At 42.6% G+C, this 19,352-nt stretch overlaps 1 protein-coding gene across 49 annotated transcripts in view; it reads left to right on the plus strand.

Moving 5' to 3' along the window:
* Window positions 1-641: 641 nt before the first annotated feature.
* Window positions 642-19,352, plus strand: part of NACA (nascent polypeptide associated complex subunit alpha) — a 45,771-nt gene continuing 27,060 nt past the window's right edge. For 11 of the 49 annotated variants that reach the window (XM_040340985.1, XM_040340988.1, XM_040340989.1 and 8 more), the window contains exons 1-33: window positions 642-753; window positions 4,721-4,792; window positions 5,767-5,922; window positions 7,009-7,068; window positions 8,671-8,721; window positions 8,847-8,891; window positions 9,054-9,104; window positions 9,357-9,407; window positions 10,052-10,096; window positions 10,223-10,273; window positions 10,551-10,601; window positions 10,705-10,755; window positions 10,904-10,954; window positions 11,609-11,659; window positions 11,771-11,821; window positions 11,949-11,999; window positions 13,061-13,111; window positions 13,232-13,282; window positions 13,404-13,454; window positions 13,676-13,726; window positions 13,817-13,882; window positions 13,996-14,046; window positions 14,514-14,564; window positions 15,010-15,060; window positions 15,186-15,236; window positions 15,342-15,392; window positions 15,509-15,559; window positions 15,666-15,716; window positions 16,000-16,050; window positions 16,620-16,664; window positions 17,902-17,952; window positions 18,859-18,924; window positions 19,011-19,076. In XM_040340985.1, the coding sequence (XP_040196919.1) occupies window positions 4,723-4,792; window positions 5,767-5,922; window positions 7,009-7,068; window positions 8,671-8,721; window positions 8,847-8,891; window positions 9,054-9,104; window positions 9,357-9,407; window positions 10,052-10,096; window positions 10,223-10,273; window positions 10,551-10,601; window positions 10,705-10,755; window positions 10,904-10,954; window positions 11,609-11,659; window positions 11,771-11,821; window positions 11,949-11,999; window positions 13,061-13,111; window positions 13,232-13,282; window positions 13,404-13,454; window positions 13,676-13,726; window positions 13,817-13,882; window positions 13,996-14,046; window positions 14,514-14,564; window positions 15,010-15,060; window positions 15,186-15,236; window positions 15,342-15,392; window positions 15,509-15,559; window positions 15,666-15,716; window positions 16,000-16,050; window positions 16,620-16,664; window positions 17,902-17,952; window positions 18,859-18,924; window positions 19,011-19,076 (1,792 nt within the window). In that variant the 5' untranslated portion in view covers window positions 642-753; window positions 4,721-4,722. Of the gene's footprint in view, window positions 754-4,720; window positions 4,793-5,766; window positions 5,923-7,008; window positions 7,069-8,670; window positions 8,722-8,846; window positions 8,892-9,053; window positions 9,105-9,356; window positions 9,408-9,902; window positions 9,930-10,051; window positions 10,097-10,222; window positions 10,274-10,550; window positions 10,602-10,704; window positions 10,756-10,903; window positions 10,955-11,608; window positions 11,660-11,770; window positions 11,822-11,948; window positions 12,000-13,060; window positions 13,112-13,231; window positions 13,283-13,403; window positions 13,455-13,675; window positions 13,727-13,816; window positions 13,883-13,995; window positions 14,047-14,513; window positions 14,565-15,009; window positions 15,061-15,185; window positions 15,237-15,341; window positions 15,393-15,508; window positions 15,560-15,665; window positions 15,717-15,999; window positions 16,051-16,619; window positions 16,665-17,901; window positions 17,953-18,858; window positions 18,925-19,010; window positions 19,077-19,352 lie in introns of those variants that run through there. The other 38 variants (XM_040340999.1, XM_040340991.1, XM_040341000.1 and 35 more) reach the window with 25 other exon arrangements.

The following is a 19,352-nucleotide window of genomic DNA, read 5'->3' on the forward strand; positions in this document are numbered from 1 at the left end:
ATGTACTCTGCAGCTAAAAAAAGCTCAGTGAGGGTTTTTTTTTTTACTGAGCTTAAAACCAGCCCATTAATTGTAATATGCCAATGCACACAGGCACGTAAACAAGCGCCGTGCATTCTTAATAAAAATAATATATATTTAAAATCTGTTTTGGTCAGCAATTTACGCTTTTTTTGCGCAAATGCTCATTTACATATTGTGCAGAACGAGAGAATACATTTTCGTGGAGTGCGCGTGAAAATGCACGACCACATATACACGTGAAAATGTGCGTTAATTCTTGCACATACCAAAACAAGTCTGAAAAAGTAGATGCTCAAACAGGAGTATTATGTGCAAGAGACCTAATATTTATTTTTACATTCTAATTACACGGCACCCTGTATGTGCTAAAATGCAGCACTTTTCTCTATGGGTTGGGAAATGATTGTCCCCCACCTGCAGACTGGGCTAAACAAACATGTATGTGTCTTTCAGAATGGCGGCGATGTATAATGTGTGCTCAATGATGAAATATTCATATCCTGGGCCAGTCGGACCTAAGCGTTGCGGAGCGTGCATGCCTGTAACCATAGAGGACGAGGACAGCTGCGCCTGCGTCCAAATATAGAGTCGAGCACATGTTCCAGGCAGCAGGTGGAACCTCCAGCAGCGTGTGACCCGGAAGGATTTCTCCGCTACACAGCATTTCCCGGAAGCAGTCGGGGCTGAGCGTTCTTTCTTCAGCCATCTTGGACCTGAACTCCTCACACAGTAAGTGTCTCTTTTTGTATCCGTTATCATCCTGAGTGCTGGCAAAGTAAATAATCCCCGGGAGGCCATGCGGGGCTAGAGGAGGGAGCGAGGTGTGGGGTGGTGGTCGTATGTGTGTGGTGCGGGCTCTTGTTGGGGGAGAAAGGGGACGAGGCCGGTGCCGGGAAGTTTATGGGGTGGTGGAGCGGAGGGGGCTGTGCGGTGTAGGCCTGCTCCGTGTGAGGGCTCCGTACTGGAGGCGACCTGGGGCCCCGGTGGTGGCAGTGACATTCATCTCCTGGCTGTCATGTACTCAGAGGGGCCGGAGCACGGACTCCATGCATGTCCTGCGGATCAGAGCTCTGGTGTTGTGCCAGGTCCCTTTGCTTGCCTTGTATGGCCGGATTCACCCTCCTAGATTCGGCCTGTTCCACCTCACCATGCCGGGTCCACCCTCCTAGATGCGGTCTGTCACACCTCACCATGCCGGGTCCACTGTCCTAGATGCGGTCTGTCACACCTCACCATGCCGGGTCCACTCTCCTAGATGCGGTCTGTTCCACCTCACCATGCCGGGTCCACCCTCCTAGATTCGGCCTGTTCCACCTCACCATGCCGGGTCCACTCTCCTAGATGCGGTCTGTCACACCTCACCATGCCGGGTCCACTGTCCTAGATGCGGTCTGTCACACCTCACCATGCCGGGTCCACTCTCCTAGATGCGGTCTGTTCCACCTCACCATGCCGGGTCCACTCTCCTAGATGCGGTCTGTCACACCTCACCATGCCGGGTCCACTGTCCTAGATGCGGTCTGTCACACCTCACCATGCCGGGTCCACTCTCCTAGATGCGGTCTGTTCCACCTCACCATGCCGGGTCCACTCTCCTAGATGCGGTCTGTCACACCTCACCATGCCGGGTCCACTGTCCTAGATGCGGTCTGTCACACCTCACCATGCCGGGTCCACTGTCCTAGATGCGGTCTGTCACACCTCACCATGCCGGGTCCACTCTCCTAGATGCGGTCTGTTCCACCTCACCATGCCGGGTCCACTCTCCTAGATGCGGTGTGTCTTCCACCCTCTCACCAGGCCGGGTTCACCCTCCTAGATGCGGTCTGTCCCCCCTTAACCAGGCCCGGTTTCACCCTCCTATATGCGGTTCCACTCCCTCCCCTTTACTAGGCTGGGTTCACCCTCCTAGCTGCGGTCTGTACCACCTCACCAGGCAAGGGGTTCACCCTCCTAGCTGCGGTCTGTACCACCTCACCAGGCAAGGGGTTCACCCTCCTAGCTGCGGTCTGTACCACCTCACCAGGCAAGGGGTTCACCCTCCTAGCTGCGGTCTGTACCACCTCACCAGGCAAGGGGTTTACCCTCCTAGCTGCGGTCTGTACCACCTCACCAGGCAAGGGGTCACACTTTCCTAGTTGCGGTGTGTCCTCCCCCTCACCAGGCCGGGGTCACACTTCCCTAGCTGCGGTGTGTGTGTGCCCCCCCTCACCAGGCCGGGGTCACACTTCCCTAGCTGCGGTGTGTGTGTGCCCCCCCTCACCAGGCCGGGGTCACACTTCCCTAGCTGTGGTGTGTGTGTGCCCCCCCTCACCAGGCCGGGGTCACACTTCCCTAGCTGTGGTGTGTGTGTGCCCCCCCTCACCAGGCCGGGGTCACACTTCCCTAGCTGTGGTGTGTGTGTGTGTGTGCCCCCCCTCACCAGGCCGGGGTCACACTTCCCTAGCTGCGGTGTGTGTGCCCCCCCTCACCAGGCTAGGGTCACACTTCCCTAGCTGTGGTGTGTGTGTGCCCCCCCTCACCAGGCCGGGGTCACACTTCCCTAGCTGTGGTGTGTGTGTGTGTGCCCCCCCTCACCAGGCCGGGGTCACACTTCCCTAGCTGTGGTGTGTGTGCCCCCCCTCACCAGGCCGGGGTCACACTTCCCTAGCTGCGGTGTGTGTGCCCCCCCCTCACCAGGCCGGGGTCACCCCCCCGCTGTAGTGTGTCCCCACTCACCAGGCCGGGATCACCCTCCTAGCTGCAGTCTGTCCCCCCCTCGCCCTCCCAGGCCAGGTTCCTGAGTCTACACAACGCACAGTCTCCTTATATCTACTGTGCTGGGGTGTGGCAGAGTACACTGGGTGGATGTAAAGTAGAGAGTGGTGTGTATAGTGAGGCCTAGGCTACAGCATCCAGGGCAATTTTTTTTTTTTTTTTTTTGAGATTTTTGACTTTACTGCAACAAGTCCTGAAGTTTGGTTCCATTGAATGAAAGATTAAAGCGGGGGTTCACCCTAAAAACGATTTTCTAACACTACATCCAGCTCACTCTCTACATTGACAGTATGCCGTGTTTTTCTTTTTTTGCTGTACATACCTCGTACAGCTATTTTCTTCCCTGGCTTCCGGGTTGGGACTCCCGCGGGAGTGGGCGTTCCTATCCAGCAGGTGATTGACGTGATGACGAAAATGACCTCACCCCGTCGCATAAGGAGCGTCACGAGTTAGTCGGCGCTATACGGCGCCGGAGTTCGGCTTCTTTAGTTTTTAGGGTGATTCCCCGCTTTAAGGTCTGCTCAGACAAGCTAATAAAAGTTCGACCCTGGACTTCCTGTATTTTATAAAACATTGGCACAACATGTTTCTTGCTGATTACTTTGTGTTTTCATCAGTCTGTGCCCTCAGTGTAAGCTTAATTTTAGCACCCCTACGTCATACATGCGCGCCTGTGCTCTTTAGTGACGGTTTAGTCACGTGCTGCTTAATGCACAGCTATGTTTTTGAGGGGGGGTGAGAATATATAGGGTACCCGGATATACATATTATAGTTGCATAACTTCAGACGGTCTAATGGTGGATGTAACTTCACGATGAATGGTTTGCTCCTCTTTGGTCAATTAAACATACCATTGGATGTGGTTTGTTATATCTGCTTAAGTTTTAAAAAGATTCCTGTAGCTCTAGCAAGAATGCTTTTTGAGCTGATAACGCTGAGGACTTATCAGCAGTTTTCAATTCTTGCTGTAGACCAGACATTCCCAACCAGGGCTCTTTCACAGGTTGATGGGGGTTTACTTGAGCTGTCTCTGACCTCCCATGAGATGGTCCCTGCATAGTTCTGTGGACATCCCCACTCAGTAAAGTCAGCAGTAAGACAACTGGTGCTTGTAATGGGGACTCTGACCCCTCCCAGCATAAGGTATTTTCTTCCTATCACCCCTTTCCAATGTAAAGGACATCCTTCTTACCCCCCCTAATATGCAAGGGACATTCTTCCCACTGATACCATAAGGGGCTTTCTTCTCACTGCCCCTCTCCTTCCCCCTCATAAGGGACCTTCTTCTCGCTGACCACCCCAACGTAAGGGACCTTCTTCTCGCTGATCCTTGATAAACTTGGCAGAGGTCACTTTCGACCTGGAAATTATTTCTAGGGTCCCTCTAGGGTAAAAATAAATAAATGTTAAGGCTGCTGTAGACCAGTGGTCTCCAAACTGTGGCCCTTTGCTAGCCATTATCTGGCCCTTGGGACACTATTCCTTACACCGATATGAATGTTGGTGCAACTATTAGTCTTCCCGCTGACCCCCCGAGCATGAGACATTGTTTACCAACACTGGGACATTTTCTACTGACCACCCTAAAGTCTGAAGGACAGTAAACTTGGCCCTTTTTTCAGAAAGTTTGCTGACCCCTGCTATAGACTATTGAATTCCTTCTCTTCCACAGATACAGTGGGTGAACATTGTTGCCGTAGGACAGGAGGTGTTACTGTCAAGTTCACCAGTTGAATATAATGGGGGGGGGGGGGGGTGAATGCAGCCAGCATGCGATAAGCTGGGGTTGGATGCACCTTAATAGCTCATCAAGTACCCAGCTGTCTCAAGTGGAAATATTATACAGTGTACATTAATAAAATATTGATAATGGTAGGTTTGACTTTTAGGCTTTACACAGAGGAACTAATAAGTATGTGTACTTTACTTTTCCTTTAGAAATGCCTGGTGAAGCCACAGAAACTGTCCCAGTTGCAGAACACGAACTGCACCAGCCACAAGCTGAGACGGGTAAGCTCCTGAGTGTACGTCAAGTCTTTTGAAATTTCCCTGTGCTCATTCTTCAAGGATCCACTCCTAAAGCCAGACTACAATGCTATTCTTGCTTGCATTAGTCAAGAAGACCAAAATTTTTAAATTTCAAAGAGGTTGTTATTGTTATAGTGTTCGTACACATGGAATAAAATAAATGGAGTGGTGGTGAGGAATGACGGGAAATTGCTGAGTGTGTGTGGCTTGAATCCACGTGAAATCTTTAACACTGTGATGTTTCACTTGCACTTTTTGGGTGTTTTTAAACTGTGGTTGTTTTTTGTTGCACTCTCACTGGATTACTTGACTCTTCTCTTTGGTGTGGCTTAGTGTACTGTACGCTCAATAGGTGCCTAGTGAGCAAAATACCCCTGGCTTCTGGAGCAAAGCAAATAACCCAGGGATTGTCTTCTATAATACCGCTGAGGATACCTTAACATAGCTGCTGGGTTTGGGTACAAACCAGATTGCATGTAATAGTGGCCTCCCTTTTCCATGCCTGGCCATTACTTAGCTAGGTGGGCCTGCTTGTTTTTCCGTGTTGGGCTGTAATGTGATAACAATAGAGATGAAGCACCAAAAGAAATTTGGAGGTTATCATTGAATGGCACAAGTCCCTAATGGATAGCCTTATCGGTAAAAACACAGAGTTAGAAAAGTTCCAGTAAACAGTTTTTTGTGGTGTTTCATGTTTTGGTATTTTTTCCTCTTCATTAATGCAGAATTATTTTTTTGACCACTTTTATATATTCACAAGCTATTTTGAAAGAAATCTCAAACCGTTAATGCTCACCTGTTCATTAACTTGAGTGTTGGTACTTCTTTAAACTCACGCTTTTATGCCTGCGTTTTGGTTCTCACTTAACTTTAAGGGCTTGTTTGTGTTTAGAAGCATGTGGTTATGGGAGTTATATGGTGTCTTAAACTTTATTCACATGCTGCTGCTATTACAGCAACTTCTCCCTCAACTTCTGGGGAGGAGACTGCTGCTGTTGCATCCACAGAAGTGGCGGTAGCAGCAACGGAGACTGTCACCCAGAATCCCGAGATGGCTAGCGAAGCGTCTCAGACGGCGACAGCACAGGTTGAAGCAGCTGTGCAATCTTCAGGTAGGTTTTGAACCACTCAAGACAAATGCATTTTTGGATACTTGTAAGACTGTAAAGCCCGATTCTTTTAATCTGGGTGCTGGTGGTGAGTTTTTTTTTTTTTTTTTAGAGGGAAAAAAAATAAATAAACTTACCTATGTAGTTTTAGTTTAACTGAAATCTGCAGCATCACAACAAGTTGATGGCTTAACTCCTTTAACAATTGTCCATGTTCTGCTTCTGGTTAGGATTTCAAGTGTGTTGGGAAGGGATGCAAAAACAGGAGCAGAAGTGGAACAGCTGCCTATACATTCAGTTTCTTTCAATATGAAGCAATCTGATTGCTATGTGCAAATTGTTCTACCTTTTCTCCAGTTTTTGTAAATTGCTGTACTACCTTTCGCATGTGTTGATTACTGCATCCATAAACCATGACATGTTGCATTATTTGGGATACCCTACTTGGTAAGTATACAAATCCTAAATTGGTTCTAATTTTACTGCTCATTAGCTGCCTGATATTTGCAGTCTAATATTAAACCCATGTGGATTTTACAAGTAGAAGAGCTCTGCCCATGCATTGTGATGGGCTAGGTATGCTTTCCATCTTCTACTGTAAATGATATTTGATCACTTTCCCTTAACTGCAGTCTATTTTGAGATATATAGATAGAGATATACAGGCTATATACATATGAAATCTTATGTTGATTACCATCATGAACACTGTCACTGACTCCACCCATGCCTGCTAATCTATGGTGTGGAAAAGTGCTGATACAGTATTTCAATTGAAGTAGCTTCTTCAGTGCACGGTCTGCTGAGTCCACTTTTGTGACTGGTTTTACACTCTGGCATTTTACATTTTCATATGTCAAATAATTGTAGTCCAGACAGGTTCAGTCACAAATACAAATCGCTAAATAGATTTTCCATTCTCGCTAGCATGTCAGTCATTTTTAAACACAATCATTTGTACTGTGGTCTCCAATTTTTTATCATATATGTTTACAATAGGGAAAAAAGTTGTTCCAAGATGTGGTTAATGTCTTCTCAGTTCATGTTGGTAATTAAGTTTATTATATGTGCTATATTATCACTGTTCAGCTCCAGAGGCTATCCCCCCTCCCTCTGATGCCTTACCAGCTCTGGAAACTCGCCCTGCAGGTATGAAGACTGCACTATTCCTGCGTCACTAACTGTGTGGTGTGCGTTTTGGCTCTAACCTACTGTAGGAAGTAGATTTGGCTTTTAGAAATGGTGCTGAATGCATCTTGGCACTGAATTACTTTTTGTATGTCAAGGTGGGGGTAAAAAAAAAAAACTATAATTTTGCTTGATGGTGCCTAATTGACAGTCCAGCTTGTCATTTATTGTCACTAATGATGCATTGATCGTAGTGTATAAAAGATTGCATAGAATTCTCCCACCACTTTTAGATTACATTAAATAGCTGCTTGAAAGAGCTTCTCCTTTCACTCCAGTGTGAAAGCCCAAGGGCTTTCACACTGGAGTGGTGCGCTGGCAGGGAGGTAAAAAAAGTCCTGCTAGCCGCAATCTTTGAGGCGGTGTATACACCGCTCCTAAAGCGCCCCTTCCCATGATCAGTGCTTTACAGTCGGTTTTAACCCTTTTTCGGCCACTAGCAGGGGTTAAAAGAGGCCAAATAGCGCCGCAATAATAACGGTAAAGTGCAGATTTACTGCTGATGCCGCCAACTCCTCAGTGTGAAAGTGGCCTAAAGGATTGAGTGACCGGCGTGCAGTGTTGTATGGGGGCAATGTTACATGCAGTAAATGATTTTTCCCTAGCATTCAGCTTAAAGAGGAAGTAAAGTCTTAATTGTACCTACCAGTAAGCCTATAATTGGGCTTACCTGTAGGTACTGTAATTATCTCTTAAACTTGCACCATTTATGAGAGATTTACTATATACCCTGCCTATGTCGTCGCATGCGCTCCGAAGGAAGCCTGGGAACTCAAAAGGAACACCAGGGAATATGTCCATTGTCTCAGTGGTGTGCAGGTGCTGCTGCAGGGCTCTAGTATGCGATGCATACTAGCTCATTATGCCTTTTGTCTTTCAGGTGTGTGTGTGTGGTGTTTTTTTTTTTTTTTTTTATATATATTTTTTTTTTCTTCTTGTGTCGGGTTTACGACCTCTTTTAAAGGTAGTGCATTAAGTTTTTATTTATTTTTTTTCTCCAATTTTAAGGAGTACAAATAAAATAACAATTTTAGTCTTGTGCAAAAAAAGTTCAGCGTTATTAGCCAGTGGAGCTCTATATACTGCATGCCGTTTTTTACTGTGTGTTCAATTTGTTAATCACAACACTCACAGCTTTAGTGAGCAAGAAGAGGAACTCGTGGCCCCCTTGATCAATTCAAAAACATCTATCTGCAAGTCGGCAGCTTTAAACATACTGTGCAATGGAAGCACAGCTCTTTAAGTGTGTGCATGCGCTCTGAAAAATGTTTTTTTTTAGTTTTGATGACGGGGCATGAATAATTGGATTATAAACTTAAAACGTTCAAAATAGTAACGTTTTTAACAAAGAACAGATATATATATAATTTTTTTTTTTTTGCAAATGCTTACCACCTAAAAAGAGGAGCGCTGAGCAGTGTTAATTTCATTGACTAAAATATTTTCGTAGACTACATTTTAACACTATTTTAGTCCACTAAAATGTGACTAAACCAACATTTTAGTAGAGACTAAAACTAAATAATCGAGGCAGCAGAATTAGTGGTCTTATTTTTTGTTAAGCACCAAAGAAAGAGGTGTCTCCTGCCAATGTTGCAGTTAATGAAGCTACAGGTATTGATTGCATGCTTGTTTTTCACAGATATAGGCAAACTAATAGGAGTTGGCTTTCGCCTTGTGTTAAAAAGATTAACATAAATATAAAATACAGTGGAGTAAGTGGTCTTATTTTTGTTTAGCGCCGAAGAAAGAGGCCCCAGCGACCGGTCTTGCTAAAGCTCCAGGTATTGATTGCATGTTGGCTCTCACTGGTTTCGGCAAATTACTGAGTTGGCTTTCACCATTTTGTGCAATAGTGTAGACTTAATTGCTTAAAGCGGCAGAGTAAGTGGTCTTATTTTTGTTTGTATGCGGCAATGGAAAAAATGTTCTTTCTTTTTGTTTAGCACCAAAAAGTGCAGCCCCTTCTACCAATCCGGCAGTTACTAAAGCTCCAGGTATTGCATGATTGTCTCCCAATAGTTTCAGAAAACAAGTCTGACTTGGCTTTCAGCCTTATGTTTTGTAATGTAGAGATGATTGCATAATGCAGTGGAGTATGTACAGTATGTTGCAGTAACTGAAGCTCCAGGTATTCTTGCATGGATGTCTCCCATTGGTTTTGGCAAGCTGTTTTTTTGTGTTGTATGCTGTACTATATACATAATTGTATGACACAGTAGAATAAAGTGTTCCTAATTTTTGTTTAGCACAAAAGAAAGGGGCCCCAGCCACCAGAGTTGCAGTTACTGAAGCTCCAGGTATTGATTGCATGTTGGCTCCCAGTGGATTCAGCAAATTCATCTGAGTTGGCTTTTGCCATTTTGTGCTGTTGTGCACAGCTATTTGTATGAAACAATGGAGTAAGTGGTCTTTTGTGCTTGGCACCAAAGAAAGAGGCCCCTCCCACCAACGTTGCAGTTAAAGCTGAGTACCGCCAGTGAAAAAAAAGCTCAGTCAACAGCTTAAAATACTGTAGCTGCTGACTTTTTAAATATAAGGACACTTGCCTGTCCAGGGAGCCCACGATGTTACCCAAGCCGATCTTCGGATTGATTCCCGGGTGCTGCCGCCACCATTCCCGGCAAGGGAACCAGGCAGGGAAGACTTTCGGCTTCACTCCTGATTCCCTACTGCTCATTCGTGAGTCGCGCTGCATGTTCTAATGGGTCCCTGCTGTCTTCTGGGACCTGACTGCCAAATTTGACACAGGATGGGGGGAGAACCCTGAACAGCGGAAGTTCCATTTTTCTCGGCGGAACTCCGCTTTAATGAAGCTTCAGGTATTGATTGCATGGTTGTTTTTTCACATGTTTAGGCAAATAGGTGTTGACTTTCACCCTGTGTTAAAAAGATTTACTCAAATATATAATACAGTGGAGTAAGTGGTCTTATTTTTATTTAGCGCCGAAGAAAGAGGCCCCAGCGACCGGTCTTGCTAAAGCTCCAGGTATTGATTGCATGTTGGCTCTCGCTGGTTTTGGCAAATGAATTTGATTTGGCTTTCACCATTTGGTGCCATAGTGTAGACATAATTGTTTAAAGCAGCAGAGTAAGTGGACTTCTTTTTGTTTAGCACGAAAGAAAAAGGCCCCAGCCAGCAATGTAGCAGTTACTAAAGCTCCAGGTATTGATTGCATGGACGTTTTCCATTGGTTTCAGGAAACAATTTTTTTTCTTATGACATAATTGTATAATCCAATAGAGTAAGTGTTCTTAATTTTTGCTTGGCACAAAGGAAAAAGGCCCTCAGACATCAGTGTTGCAGTTATAATAGCTCCAGACATTGGTTGCATGATTGGGCAATCAAACAACAAATGAATGAGTTGGCAATCACCATTTTGTGCTGTAGTGTAGACCTAATTGTATGAAGCGGTGTAGTAAGGTATGATATTTTTGTTTAGCACCAAAGAACACAACCCCTCCCAGCAACATTTCAGTTATTGAAGCTCCAGGTATTGATTGCACGGTTGTATTTTCAGGAAATTTTGAGTTTGCATTGATCTAAATTTGGTGAAATGTAGACAGTATGCTGCAGTGTGCTTTCTTTTTGTTAAGCTCCAAAGACGGAGACCCCAGCGACCAGTGTTGCAGGTACTGAAGCTCCAGGTATTGATTGCATGTTGGCTTCCATTGGTTTTAGCAAATTCATCTGAGTTGGCTTTTTGCATTATTTTTTTTTTTTTTTTTTTTTTGGTGCTGTTGTGTACATCTATTTGTATAAAACAATGAAGTAAGTGGACTTATATTTTATTAGCACCAAAGGAAGAGGCTCCTGCCACCAACATTGCAGTTGCTGAAGTGCCAGGTATTGATTGCATGGTTGTTTTTCACATGTTTAGGTAAACTAATAAGAGTTGGCTTTCACCCTGTGTTAAAGCGGAGTTCCGGCCACAATTTCACTTTCTAAATATAAATACCCCTGTAATACACAAGCTTAATGTATTCTAGTAAAGTTAGTCTGTAAACTAAGGTCCGTTTTGTTAGGTTGTTACACCATTTTAGACACTTTATAAAATAGAAATTGACTGGGGCCATCTTAAGTGTGGGCATCATGAAGCCAGACTGTATGACTTCCTGGATTTCAGCCTTGCAAATCTCGCACATGCTCAGTGCTGCACAAGCAGTGTCAGATCAGGTTTCAGCACCTGTGCTGTCCAAGTCACATGATTCTTTGAGACTGGGGAGTGCACAGACTCCTGGAAAGTTACACCCACTACATTCCCAGGAGTCTGTGCGGTGTAGGTTAGGAAGCATTAAGCACCTAGGTGCAGGAAGTGGGAAGATTAACTATTCTGCCTAGCAACACCACTTTGAAGGCATCTAAAAAATAAATTTCGTAAAGGACTAATGACATTTTTTTAAAACTACTGATGTAATGTTATATTTATGGGTGGAACTCCACTTTAGGATTGACCTAATTATATAATGCAGTGGAGTAAGTGGTCTTATTTTTGTTTAGTGCCAAAGAAAGAGGCCCCGGCCACCAGTATTGCAGCTGCTAAAGCATCAGGTATTGATTGCATGTTAGTTTCAGCAAATTGATCTGACTTGGCTTTCAATATTTTGTTTGTAGACATAATGGCATGAAGCAGCGGAATAAGTGGTCTTTTTTTTTGTTTAGCACCAAAGCTAGAGGTCTCTCCTTCCAATGTTGCAGTTAATGAAGCTCCAGGTATTAATGGCATGGTTTGTTTTTCACAAGTTTAGGCAAACTAATAGGAGTTGGCTGTTACCCTGTGTTTAAAAAGATTGACATAATTTATATAATCCAGTGAGTAAGTGGTCTTATTTTTGTTTAGCTCCAAAGAAAAAGACCCCAGCCAGCAATGTAGCAGTTGCTAAAGCTCCAGGTATTGATTGCATGGATGTTTCCTGTTGGGTTCAGGAAACTGGATTATTTTTTTAATGTGCTGTACTGTAGACATAATTGTATGATGCAAGTGTTCTTAATTTTTTCTTTAATTGCTTTAGGGCTGCAACTAACTATTTTCATAATGGATTAGTTGGCCGATTATTGCTTGGAATAATCGATCTGTTAATTGCCTTTAAAAAAGTGTGGTGTATAATTTTAGTTAATATGTAAAGTTTAAAAAAAAAAAGGCAATTTATTCTTAAATATCTCTATAAAGTGGTAAATAAAAATAACCAACTATATGGTTAGGGAGCAGAATCTCAAATCCACTCTGAGCATAACAGACCGAAGAGAAACATACTGTATATACTAATCCAGGAGATATACTGTATATACCATTAGAGGGTGAATCTGATAAATAGACTCAGATCAAATTCTTTTAGTCAAAGAAAAAAAAAGTTAGACTGTTTTGCAAATTTTCCAACAGAACCATAATATATTATATGCTGGCCATACAACAATGCCTTCCTTCAAAAACAATTTTAAGAACGTTCGTTCGATTTTCTAATCGTCAGTGGGGTCAAATCGACATTCTTTTTCTTTTTTTTTTTTTAACCACAGCGATGGGAAAATTTAGAAATGGAAAACTTTTTGGTGAAAGGAATTTTCAGACAGTGTATGTGGTTTTCGTTTCAGAAATCAACATTCTTTTTAAAACGATGTTAAAAGCAAGAGAAAATGTCAAACAATTTTGTTTCATTCACCGAATGTACAAAGATTTTTTTTGTATTAATTTTAACAGTAGTGATTACTCTTTTTGTACTATAAAGGGCTATTTTTTTTTTTTTTTTAACCCCATTATGTTACTGGCCGATTAATCGATTAGTTGTTTCGGCACTAAATTGCTTGAAAGGAAAGCCACCAGCGTTGCAGTTATTAAAGCTCCAGACATTGATTGCATGATTGGGCAAACTTGACGAATGAATGAGTTGGCAATCACCAGTTTGTGCTGTAGTGTAGACCTAATTGTATGAAGTAAGTGATGATATTTTTCTTTAGCACCAAAGAAAACGACCCCTCCTGGCAATGTTGCGGTTATTGAAGCTCCAGGTATTGATTGCATGGTTAGGCAAACTAATGGGAGTTGGCTTTCACCCTGTGTTAAAATATTGATATTTTGATATTGGCATTATATAATGCAGTGGAGTAAGTGGTCTTATTTGTGTTTAGCACCAAAGAAAGAGGACCCAGCCAGCAATGTAGCAGTTGCTAAAGCTCCAGGTATTGACTGCATGTTGGCTCTTGTTTCAGCAAATTAGATCTGACTTGGCTTTCACTATTTTGTGCCATAGTGTAGCCATAATATGAAGCAGCAGAATAAGTTTGTCTTATTTTTGTTTAGCGCCAAAGAAAGAGGCCCCTCCTGCCAATGTTGCAGTTATTGAAGCTCCAGGTATTGATTGCATGCTTGTGTGGATTTTTTTTTTTGCATAGCACTAGGTGGTTTTCCTGCAGCTGCGATTTTACTAGAGGTGCAGGGACTTTTTCCCCTTGTGTTCTCCGCCCATGGAAACATGGCCTCCAGGAAACTGACATAGTGTGAACTTGACCTTAATGTGTTGAAATGTAGCCCGTATTGTATGCTTCAATGAAAAAGTGCTTTCTTTTGCTAAGCTCCAAAGACGGAGGCCCCAGCAACCAATGTTCAAGTTACTGAAGCTCCAGGTATTGCATGGTTGTTTTTCACAGATTTAGTCAAACTAATCTGAGATTGCTTTCACCCTGTGTTAAGATAGACCTAATTATATAATGCAGTGCATTTTTGTTTAGTGCCAAAGAAAGGGGCCCCTCCTGCCAACATTGCAGTTACCGAAGCTCCAGGTATTGATTGCATGGCTGTTTCAGCAAATTAACCTGACATGGCTGTTATTTTGTGCCATAGTGTAGAAATAATTGTATGAAGCAGCGGAATAAGTTGTCTTATTTTTGTTTAGCACCAAAGAAAGAGGCACCTCCTGCCAAAGTTGCAGTTATTGAAGCTCCAGGTATTGATTGCATGGATTCTTTTTCACAAATTTGCAGGAAGTGACTGGAAATCCCTGTAAATTAAGGGAATTCCAGTTCACCAGAACTAGTGTCCCCATTGGAAGATTTCCCCTCCTATTACTTTTCTTGGGACAACCCAAAATCTTGTGTTTTTGTTCACTTTCAATGATGGTAAATGGGACAAATGGAGAGGGTGAATCTGAGGGTACAACAATAAAAACATGACAGATGTTCTAATCATTCTCCACTCTACCCAAAACTGAAAAAAAAAAGTTACTTAAAGATTTAAAACTTTTAACCTTTTCGAACAAATTTAAGCTCCAAAGACAGGCCTCAGTGTTCGTTGCTAAAGCTCCAGGCTCTCACTGGTTTAGCAAATTAATCTCGGTTGGCTTTCACCATTTTGTGCCATAGTGTAGACATAATTGTATTAAGCAGTGGAATAAGTGTTCTTATTTTTATTTAGCACCAAAGAAAGAGGCCCCTCCTGCCAACATTGCAGTTACGGACGCTCCAGGTATTGATTGCATGGCTGTTTCCCATTGGTTTCAGGAAACTGGGTTTTTTTGTTGTGTGCTGTACTGTAGACCTAATTGTTTGATCCAAGAGCGGAAGTGTTCTTAATTTTTGCTTGGCACCAAAAGGCCACAGCCCATCCGTGTTGCAGTTATTAAAGCTCCAGACATTGATTGGGCATTCAAACTTGGCAAATCTAACTTGGCTTTCACCATTTTGTGCTGTAGTGTAAACTTAAACTTTGTGTGAAACAGTGGATTAAGGGATGAGATTTTTTGTTTAGCGCCAGAGAAAGCGACCCCTCCCACCAATGTTGCAGTTATTGAAGCTCCAGGTATTGATTGCACAGTTGTATTTTCAGGTTTCAGGAAACTAATTTGAGTTTGCGTTAATCTAAATTTGGTGAAATGTAGACAGTATTCTGCAGTGTTCTTTCTTTTGTTAAGCTCCAAAGACGGAGACGGCAGCGACCAGTGTTACAGGTACTGAAACTTCAGGTATTGATTGCATGTTGGCTTCCGTTGATTTTAGCAAATTGGCTTTTGCCATTTTGTGCTGTTGTCTACAGCTTTTTGTATAAAAAATGGAGTAAGTGGTCATTTTTTTTTTTTATTATTATTAGCGCCAAAGAAAGAGGTTTCTCCCACCAATATTGAAGTTGCTGACGCTCCAGGTATTGATTACATGGTTGTTTTAGGAAAACTAATCTGAGGTGGCTTTCACCTTGTGTTAAAAGATTGACCCAATTCTATAATACAGTGATCTTATTTTTGTTTAGCGCCAAAGAAAGAGGCCCCAGCCACCAGTATTGCAGTTGCTAAAGCTCCAGGTATTGATTGCATGTTGGTTTCAGCAAATTAATTGGACTTGACTTTTACCATTTGGTGCCATAGTGTAGAAATAATTGTATGACGCAGCGGAATAAGTGGTCTTATTTTTGTTTAGCACCAAAGAAAGAGGCACCTCCTGCCAAGGGTGCAGTTGATGAGGCTCCAGGTATTGTTTGCATGCTTTTTTTCACAGATATAGGCAAACTAATAAGAACTGTAATTTACCCTATGTTAAAACATTGACATAATTCTATAATGTAATGTTTGTTTAGCACCAAAGAAAAAGGTCACAGCCAGCAATGCAGTAGTAACTAAAGCTCCAGGTATTGATTGCATGGATGTTTTCCATTGGTTTCAAGAAACTGGATTTTGTTTCTGTTATGTGCTGTACTGCATAATTGTATAATGCAGTAGAGCAAGTGTTCTTAATTTTTGCTCGGCACCAAAGAATTATATAGCCGTTACTGAAGCTCTAGGCATTGATTGCATGGTTGGGCTATCACACTTTGCAAACTAATCTGAGTTGGCTTTTATCCTGTGTTTAAAAAAAAATGACCTAATAATTATATGGTGCAGTGCAGTAAGTAGTCTCATTTTTTTATTTAGCACCACAGAAAGAGGCCCCAGCCACCAATGCTGCAGTTACTGAAACTCCAGGTATTGCATGGATGTCTCCCATTGGTTTCACCCAACTAATCTGATTTAGTTTCCACCGTTGTGTGCTGTAGTGTAGACAGTTTTTTTTTATGATGCAGTAAGTGGTCTTATTTTTGTTTAGCGTCAAAGAAATAGAGAATCCAGCCACTAGTGCTTCAATTACTGAAGATCCAGTTATTAATTGCATGGCTTTCTCCCACTGGTTTCAGCACTTAAAAAGGTTCTAGTCCCACTGCCAGGTACCCGTCTTGGTATTAAATCTTTGTCTGTTTTCAGTGATGAGAATTTTAAAGGCGTGGGTTGAATTTCTAACAGTGAATTCAGTGTTGGCTGTAGTTCACTCTAAAATCGAAAGTTAAAAGCAAGTTTTAAATTTAAATGTTAAAGTATTATTTTCAAGCAATATTCATCAAGTTATCGAATGTTCTGAGAATTGTACAAATGTTCATCCAAAAATGTATTGTGTATGGCCAGCTTTAGTTTTCACTTTTTTTTTTTTTTTTTAAGTGCCAAGTAGTTTAACCATAGCTGCATAATGCCATAAAGTAAGTGGTCTTTTTTTTGTTTAGCACCAAAGAAAGAGACCACCAGTGCTACAGTTACTGAACCTCCAGGTATTGTATGGTTGACTTTCATTGGTTTCAGCACACTAATCTGTTTTTTAGTGTTCACTGTTATCTGCTGTATTGCATACACAGTTGTGTGTGTGTGTGTGTGTGTGTGTGCGCGCTATTGTATTCTGCTATAGGGAGCCTTCCAGCCAGTGGAATACAGTGATCGCTACTGCCAGCTATAGCTGGAGGCAATGAATGTTCACGAAAGACCCGACAGGCTGGTTGTTCACTGGATGATTAATCGACTTGCATACAAGCCGCTAGTCCATAAATGGATTGAAGTTTCAATTCATTTTTAGACAGCTTAAGTGGTCTTTTTGTTTAGCGCCAAAGAAAGCGGCTCCAGTCATCAATGCTGCAGTTACTTAAGCTCCAGATATTAAATGCTTGGCTGTCTGCCACTGGTTTAAGTAGACTAAGGCTTCATGTACACTTTGCCGTCATTTGCAGTGGAAAAAAATCACACTGCGATTTTGCTGCACTCTGCGTTTTCCTGCGGTCAAAAGGTCCTTATCCCGATCGTGATTCTTCTACATTCAGGAGAACATTGAACCTCTAACGGCAGCAGCTTCTAAAATCTGATAAAAGCCTATGTGTACATGGACACACAGGCTTTTATGGAGTGGAGTTTAGGGCTTTGGCAAAAAAACGCCAGGTTTAGGAGCTGATAGGATACATGAAGCCTAATCTCATTTAGGGTCCCTTCACATCAGTTGTAATGTAGCGGCTGATCTGTGTTGCAAAGCAGCGCTGATGTGCCAATCCTGGTGCATACCACTGTTCTTTTTCTTTGCATGATTGATTTTTTTTTACAGTGTCAGTGTGACAATCCATAAAGTTCTATGGACCAACGCGTGGTGACTGCACTGTGCTGGAAAAAACCAAGGCAGTCGTGTGAGCCAACCACCCCAGAGACCAGGCATTTTTGCCTTTTTATAAAGTGGGGGTGGAGTGGGACTGCACTGGAATAGCCACTCAACGCAGTCCTGCTGCACCTGGTATAAATGTACTCTTTGTTTTCGCTGTGCGTTTATAGTTTGGACATGATTGCATTACACAATGGAATAAATAGTCCTGTTTTTGTGTAGACCCCAGCCATCAATGCTGCAGTTACTGAAGCTCTAGTTCATGGTTGTGTCCCATTGGTTTAAGCAAACTAAACTGATTTTGTTTTCAACGTTGTAGTGTGGATGCAATTGTAGGATGCAGTATAATAATTGGTCTTATTTTTGTTTAGCATCAAAGAAAGAGGCCCCAGCTACCAATGCTGCAGTTACTGAATCTCCAGGTATTGCATTGCTGTCTTACTGGTTTCAGCACACTAATGTGCCTTCATCCTAGTTTTCTGTGTTATAAGCATAAATGTATAATGCAGTAGAGTTGGTGGTCTGTTTAGCTTCAAAGACAGAGGCCCTGCCCACCCTTGTTGCAGTTACTGAAGCTCCAGGTATTGATTGGTCATCACCTCAGATATTTGTGTATACACATGGATGTTTGGACTGCATTTCCATTCCACTTTCTATTGTGAATTTTAAATGCAGTGTGAATGGCAAAGTTTAACTTTTTTTTTTATTTTTTTGCATGTTACTTTGTTAATTGAAACCTGTTGTGGATCTTTGGTCCTGTAAAGTGGTAGTTGCCTGGCTTTAATACTGACCCTCTAGCTTGGTTAATTTGAGTCACTAACTTGGTATAGGCATGTGGATTACCATTTTCAGGAGATCAGCAGTGGCAGCCTGTATATGGGCACACAGAGGCTGTACAGGACCAGAGCCTCCTAAAAAGACATTCCTTGGACTTGCAGCTGCTGTGTACAGCCACCCATGGATGGTGATTGAAAGATGCGGCTGTATCATGTCCTGTTATGCACTAGGGGGAAAGTACAGACGGGCCATGTTCTGAGCATACGTCTGTGTGTATACTTTAAGAAACCCCGAGCACATAATCTCATACAGCTGCATATTCTAATAGGTTGCTTCACTCAGTGGCTACAGGTCCCAGGAATGTTTTGGTGGAGGCTCTGGTTGCTTTATGGTGTGCATGAGCATTATTTCTTCTAGAAAAGGTCGAGTGTACTTTGCTTTTGTTTTATTTCTGAATTGACTGAGAACAAATGTGCCCCGGTGTGGTGGAAAGACTTGTGTGCATGTTGGGCCTATTCCTAAAGTATTGAAAATAAACTTCTTTCATGTAGACTCAAAAACAAAATTGCCAGCTGAAAGTGGCCCTAAATTTCCTGCTGCTACTTCCAAAGCTCAAGGTATGGAGAACATCAACTGATACTTTGCAGTTCTATGTAACAAATGTCCTATGAAAGAATCAATATGAACATCTGTACCTATTTAGCTAGAAAGAAGAAGCCTGCACCCGTCGATGGCGCTAAAACTTTTGTTGGCAAAACCAAAGCCTCAGGTATTGTGGCTGCCTGACCATTGCGCTTGACTACATTGTATAAGTCATGTATGCGCAAACTTGGCAAATGTTGAACCCGCTTTCTATATTTGTGGTCTGACTTTTTCCCCGCGCACGCTGGAAGACTTTTACAAAGAGCTCCAATTTGTGAAGAAATTTGATTTCTTTTTCTGTAATGTAGAATTGTGGCTGTAAAGTGAGTGAAATTTTTTTTTTTGTCTTGATTGAGAAAACCCCAGCAAGGAGTAGTACTGGTATCTCACTACCCAGCTCTTT

Source organism: Rana temporaria, chromosome 2, assembly GCF_905171775.1.
Source record: "Rana temporaria chromosome 2, aRanTem1.1, whole genome shotgun sequence".
NCBI lineage: Eukaryota > Metazoa > Chordata > Amphibia > Anura > Ranidae > Rana > Rana temporaria.